The 7,001-nt window shown below is 35.3% G+C and overlaps 1 protein-coding gene across 5 annotated transcripts in view; it reads right to left on the bottom strand.

Moving 5' to 3' along the window:
* The window catches only part of eml1 (EMAP like 1), a 57,882-nt gene that overhangs the window by 21,080 nt on the left and 29,801 nt on the right, over positions 1 to 7,001 (bottom strand). For 3 of the 5 annotated variants that reach the window (XM_016526875.1, XM_016526873.1, XM_016526874.1), the window contains exons 2-4: positions 6,353 to 6,535; positions 6,015 to 6,068; positions 1,278 to 1,407 (exon numbers count right to left, since the gene is read on the bottom strand). In XM_016526875.1, the coding sequence (XP_016382361.1) occupies positions 1,278 to 1,407; positions 6,015 to 6,068; positions 6,353 to 6,535 (367 nt within the window). The remainder of the gene's footprint in view (positions 1 to 1,277; positions 1,408 to 6,014; positions 6,069 to 6,352; positions 6,536 to 7,001) is intronic. The other 2 variants (XM_016526876.1, XM_016526877.1) reach the window with 1 other exon arrangement.

Below are 7,001 nucleotides of genomic sequence, written 5' to 3'. Positions count from 1 at the left end.
GATTTATTTATTTTTTCATTTTTGAAAGAAATTAACCCTTTTATTTAGCAAGAATGCATTAAAATGATCAAAAAGCATAATATTACTGTGACGAGTGGGGGCGGGGCCGAGAGCTGTGGGAACGGAGCGAGGCCGGTGGAGTAATTGATAATGAGCGACACCTGCACCACTCACCGGTCTCGAGACCCACGGAGGAGCTACGTCAGTGAAAGACGAGAGAGGACCAGGCCTGGATTTTATTTTGTGTTTTGTGTGGGGCAGTCGTCCGGGAGGGGCTGCCGCTTTTCTTTCGTTTTGTGTTTTTTTTTTTTTATTAAAGTATTTAAATGTTCGCCGGTTCCCGCCTCCTTCTTCCCGTGACTACGAACTGTTACATAAACATTTAAATGGTGGCTGTCATAAAAATATATAAATTAAACATTGAAGAACAGTAAAAGTTATAATGATATATTATATGGTTAGCAAAATGCTCCTCTCTACAGTTAATTTTTCTAATGAGTTTATGGTCACCGAATATGTTTTTTTCTGAGGTAACTGTGACATTACGTGACACTGTTTACAAGCCGTTATACACGCTACAGCGATCTGTCACTCCACATTAAACAGCGCCAAAACGCCATTTATTGTTTGAATACTGCAATACAATGAACATAATTTGAAATCTGATACTTTGTTTCATATCAAAAATACCAAAGCACAATGCTTATTGCGATTTATTGGATGGGAAATGTCCTTCAATGTTCCATCCATTAACTGAAAACAGGCTACACTAATCGATTCTCGGGATTTAAGAATCGATATCGTTTCGTAAAAATGAGAATCGATCATAATCGAGATATCAATATTTTTTACCCAGCCCTAGTTATCTTGTGTATATTCCTGCTCTGTCTATCTATTATTCTGAAAGATGACCCAGCACAGCACAGCATAGAATACACACAATTTTATCTCCGCACCAAAGTGAATTGACTGAGAAGGATTTTAACAATTTCATCTTTATTTCTAAAATGAAAGGGACTAAGATTTCAGTCAATTATAGATAAAAGCAGGACTTGTATTTTATCTATAATTACACAACTTGTATACACTAAATGGCTGAGGGTCACACACTAACATGCTTTCAAGTTGTCTCACACAAAAATATATGCCTTGTAGATATTAAACATGTTTCATATCCACAGACTGGATGAAATCAAAGTCTGAAGCTAAAAAAATCATTGTCTGCACCCATCAGACATTACGAAATGTTTTTGTGGAGTCAGCTTTTAGTCTCTTACCTTTTGGTTGCTGGTGAGCTGTTGTCCTTCTTGGAGCTGGAGGGGGATGGCAGTGTGCCGCCCTTCTTAGGCAGGACAGTACCGTTATTGACCGTGGGTCTCAGGGGCAGGGCTGCAATCATCGGTCTAGCTGAAAGATGGAAGGACACATGGGCAGAATTACACACAGCACTGCAGTCAGACGTTTATTGCCTGTTGTTTTGGTCACACTTTATTTTAAACTTTTGCCTCAACAAATTCCTAATGTGCTGCTTATTGATAGAAGTAGCTGTTAAGTTTAGTCATTGGGTAGGATTAGGCATGTAGAATATAGTCATGCAGAATATGTGCTATAAGTACTAATAAAAAGTCAATGTTAATAATAGGCATGCTAATAAGCAACTAGTTAATAGTGAGAATTGGTCCCTATACTAAAGTGTTACCATTGTTTCATACAAACTAGGTCCTCTTTAATGTCAAGCTTTTAATAGTTAACTTCACATTCTCAAAGGCTCTATGAAATCACTTGACAAGAACAGCTTTTTTCCTGTTTAGAAGTATTTCCTATTAAAACAGGAAGTCTGGGCAGTACATATAGAGGGACTTATCCCTTTTGTTTTAAATGGCCAAAAAGCCTTTGTTACGTCATAGTCATGAACAATCATTTGATACTTGTTAGTTGAATGTGGTTTTAGTGTAACTCTAGACATCATTGGACAAAAAAATGTGTAGTGCAGGATGAGTCATCAATATTCTTGTGTCATTGTCCAAAAAGCGAAATGTGAATTTTAAGTGCATATATCTGATAAAAGTACATTTTGTTTATGGGTATATTAACATACAGATGAATTCAAAGCTAACACACATGGCAAATGCCATAAAACTTTAAATTTTAATTGAAATTGAATTTTACTCTTCTTAATTTTAATTACCATTCAAAAGTTTGAGGCAATTCATTAAAAAAAAAAAACATTTTTTGACTCTGCCGATTTGGTGTTTTAGAAACATTTCTTATTATTATCATGTTTAAAACAGTTGTGCGGGAAACTTTTTTTTAAGGATTCTTTGATGAATAGAAATGTTAAAAGAACAGCATTTATTTGAAACAGAAATTTTTTGTAACATTATACATTCCTTTAATGTTACTTTTGATCAATTTAATGCATCCATGTCGAATGCATCACACAGAAACATTTCCAGATGTCAAATTCAATCAATATAGGAAGAACTGGAAAGCCGAGGTCTCTATACGTTACTGCCGCGTTACATTGCTGACAGAATGCAGTGTTTTATAATCTAGAGATTGTAAAAAGGATGTAGCACACGCACTGTCGAGTCAAGTGCCAGTGGATTAGAGACCTGCTCCCGCGAGACTCGACGCAACAGAGCGCGGCGCGGGACAAGATGGGCAAGTGCTGGTGCGGGCGGGTAGACATTCGTGTGTGTGCGGGATGCGGGAGAATAAAATGATTCACGGGACTCCCGCAAAATAGAAATATCTAAAACAAATAAATTGTTATTCATCTATTGCACAAAAGCAACATGAACTAATATAAAATATAAATTAGAAAAAATATTATACAATATAAGACATTTTAAGTATTAAAAGGACAAACTGTCTAGTGGAGAAAGGTTCAGGAAACTTAAAAATGTCTTTATACCTTTGATATTTTTATACTTTATACTTTCTGTTTCGTCTATCCCCTTCTTAAATTTGTTATTACTTTTAAAAAAGAGGGTTCACGCGCTTCGGATGAGCGACCACACAGATCTTCTCACTGCGCGTGCGAGTTCACGTCTTCTGGCTCTTTAATATTTAAACTGGCATGGCTTAAATGAGTTTAGTGGCACTGGCATGGCTTAAATGAGTTTAGTTTAAACACAGATAGCAATGTGTGCTGTTCAGGTCTCACCTGCGCTATCAACACGTGATGACGGCATAAATGACAGTTATTTCAGCATACAGCACTCGCATTGATTAAAGAGTGACTGGTTTGTCCACGTATTGTTTTTTTTCTCTCTCATCGCTCTTGTTGTAATGTATTGGGAAGCCAGAATTTGTATCCATCAATATTGTTTTTTTCTCTCTCTCATCGCTCTTGTTGTAATGTATTGGGAAGCCAGAATTTGTATCCATCAACAGAAACATGCATTAGCTGAACTCTAACAAACCATATTACAGATGCATTGTCAGATTTAAGTTGAACCGCGGTCCTAGTGTATGCCGAACCGTGTGTGGAGAACGGTACGGTTCGATTTTTTACAGAGAACCGTTGCACCCCTACTAGTAATGTAACTAATTACTAATTACTTTTGAAATAAAGTAATCAGAACAGTAACGTGATTACTTTTAAAAGGAGTAATCAGTAATCAGTAATTTGATTACATTTTCAGAGTAACTTGCCCAACACTGACTGGAACAGAGCATTGACCAGAGTAGGTTTTTTCTTGCTTGTTCAGACTGTCCTGCAATAGGTTGAGCCACGAACGGACTCCATTCAAATGCAATTGTGGTACACAGAAGTCTCAGTTGGTGAATATCCCTTTGTGCAATTCAAGTACTTAATAGTGCATCCACACCTGCAGTCTAACTGCTGATGGAAAATATTTTTGAGAGCCTTTATTTACATTACCCTATGCGTCTGCATTATTAATTATTCATCACTGCAGATCTGCTTGAATGTGTTATGAATGTGTAGGCAGCGGGACAGAAATACAGTAGAAAAAATAAAAGAAAGATCGAGGCAAAAGCGCAAGTGAGAAATAGCAGAGCAAATTTTTTTTGTTTCAAAGAGATCAGCCTGCACAGAGCGTCAAGGATTATGCAGAAGCAAAGCGTGACTCATCTCGCACACACTTCAAACAGGCGGAGGAATGGATGAAGTGAACATGAGCTAGCTGAAGTACAACGAAAGTAAACATTTCTTTATTGGTTTAAGGAGTCTTGGACCCCAGTTTGACATTTGGTAGCACATATTCATGCAGTCTGGCTAATTAGTGTCTGACATCAAAGCAGCAAGTGTGTTTCAAACCTTTGAGACGGTAAAGAAATGTGACTAATTACTCACTTTATCCTACAGTTCAAAGGATTAGGTGGATTTAGTAAAGCTTTGTTAAACAGTCACCGAAGAATCAAGATATTTATGGCGATAAGCCACTTTCCATGTCTGTTAGTCCAAAATTAAACTCATTCTTGAGATTTTTCAAGGTCTCTCATTTTTGAGAGATATTACAATGTGGATGTGGTAGCTTATCAGCCTAGCATTAAATGTAATTAGGACTGGAGTGTTTGTTAAGCACACTAACAAGCATCTTATAGTGTTAATCTCACTAAACTCAAAAAAACTAGACAAATGTGAGAAAGAACTATATGTCACACATGCTGGAGTGGAATTAGGGATGCACAATATATTGATGATCTTAAGAGTATCAGTGGGTTTTTTTAATGATCTGTCTGATTAGGTTGACGTTGGAAGAAAAAAGTTCCACTCTTTTTCTTAGCCAAGTTATAAAAAAAAAAAAAAAGTTAAACATCATGATTTTATCCATGATTTCAGTTGTGTAAAAGTCAATTAATTTACTCAAATTTACTCACCCTCATGTTGTTCCAAACCTGTCTGACTTTTCTGCAGAACACAACGGAAGATATTCTAAAGAAAAACTGTTCGGTTACCAACATTCTTCAAAATATTTTCTTTTATGTTCAATAGAAGAAAGACATTTTTGAAAGTTTTGAAACGACATGAGAGTGAGTAAATGATGACAGAATGTTTTTGGTGGACTATCCCTTTTTAAATGAACTTTAGTGTGAATGCTGTCTTAAAAAAAGACAAATTATATATTAAAATTAGTGCTGGGCAATGATTAATCGCGATTAATCGCATCCAAAATAAAAAAATTTTTGTGTACATAATATATGTGTGTGACTGTGTACTGTGTATATTTATTATGTATATATAAAGACACATACATACAGTATATATTTAGAAAATATTTACATGCATTTACATGCATATAGTTATATTCATATAGTTTATACTATATATACATATATATTTAATGTATACATTTTTTTTCTTAAATATATACATGCATGTGTGTGTATTTATATGTACATAATAAATACACAGTACACACACATATATTATGTACACAAAAAAATCAAGATTTTTTTAAAATGTAAATTATAATCATTATACTGGTTATCAGTCATAACATAAAAATTTGTATATTATTTAATATTAATTAAATAATTAATTGTTTTATTTTAATTAATTTGAAAAGAATTTAGTATAAGATAAATTAAGCTTCTCTAAATTAAATCAAGTAGATTAAGCATTAATCTCTCTACAGGAGTCCTGTTACATGGCTCGTGATTTATGCAAGTGATGCTGAACTTTTAATAACAAACGGAGTCACTAAAATACCCGCATGTATATAACAGCATGCAAATAAACAAATCTGTTTTGCACATGAATAAACATTCCGTATATAAACATGCTTACGTTACAAATACCAAAGCAAATACCAAATCTAATTAATATTTAAAATGGAACCTACTGATCTTGGATTATAAATATCAGCCAACATTTCTATATCAGTGCATCCCTAAGTGGAAATATAACTCATATAAAACTCAGTCCTCTGTGTTCAAGCATTTTTGAAGCCAGTGATGTCAGTTCCAGTCATGTGACTAAAGTGTGCTCTTTGTATTAGTGAGTAACTCTTGACAAGTGAGACATGAGCCCCACTGCCTACCTGGCTTCCCAACACTGCTGTCAGAGGAGGGAGAGTCTCTCCTCACTGCTGCTTCTAAACACGCGCACAGTATGAGAGAACAGTTGAGGGAAGGGAATAGGAGGTAGAGAAGAAAGGAAATGAATAGCAATAGTAGGGGTGGGATGGAGATGAAAAATAAGAAACGGCACACAGGTGGTTCTGTAGTGTAGAGAACTGTTCTCCAGTGAGGCTCAAAGAAATTGCTGAGCATGTTCTAACAAAGCAGCTGAGATTAAATGCAAAGCTGAAATAAACAAAACGATCTGGAAAGTCTAGGACTTTCCACCAGATGAGGTGACAGAGGGTCTGTGTGGTACCTTTGGTTGGTCCTTTCCTGTTGAGCATGGCCTGCTGCTCCTCTGAGATGTTCAGTCTCCTCACCACGTCAGCCAGCGCCGACTTGAGCAGCTGAATCTCATCCTCCTGCATCTGAACCCGCTGCTCCAGAGAGGCGATCCGGTCCGTCACCTCCATACTGCTCGCCGCCGAGGAACTGTCATCTATAACACACAAAAAATCAAGTATATGGAAAGCTAATGCTGAAATTTAAATTTCATAACAGTTATAAGTAAGTACCACTGTTAAAAAATAGGGATCTTCAAATAGGGTTCACCATATGTGTCTCAAAGAGCCATTATTAAATGATTATGTTTAATATTATTAATATTAATAATGGTTCATAAAATATTAAAAATGTGTTTAATGTGGAAAATATTTACTTCCTATTAGGTTGTATTTTTATTTTTACCCACTACTAAATTAATGTTAGATGTATACACCTCAAATTATGCCATAAAACGATGGCTGTCAATAGAATAACATAATTACAATAATTCTCATTATTTCCAACCACACTGTAAAAAAAAAAGTCATTTTAATGATAAAAGCCAGTAAAAATTATACAGTACAAACCTGTTAAATGGTTAACTGTAAGTTTCTATTGTGAAAATTATATATATATATATA

Source organism: Sinocyclocheilus rhinocerous, unplaced genomic scaffold (genome assembly GCF_001515625.1).
Source record: "Sinocyclocheilus rhinocerous isolate Xijiao unplaced genomic scaffold, SAMN03320098_v1.1 scaffold1234, whole genome shotgun sequence".
NCBI classification, from domain to species: domain Eukaryota; kingdom Metazoa; phylum Chordata; class Actinopteri; order Cypriniformes; family Cyprinidae; genus Sinocyclocheilus; species Sinocyclocheilus rhinocerous.
The sequence above is the reverse complement of the archived record's forward strand: the minus strand, read 5'-3'. Positions and strand labels throughout refer to the sequence as shown.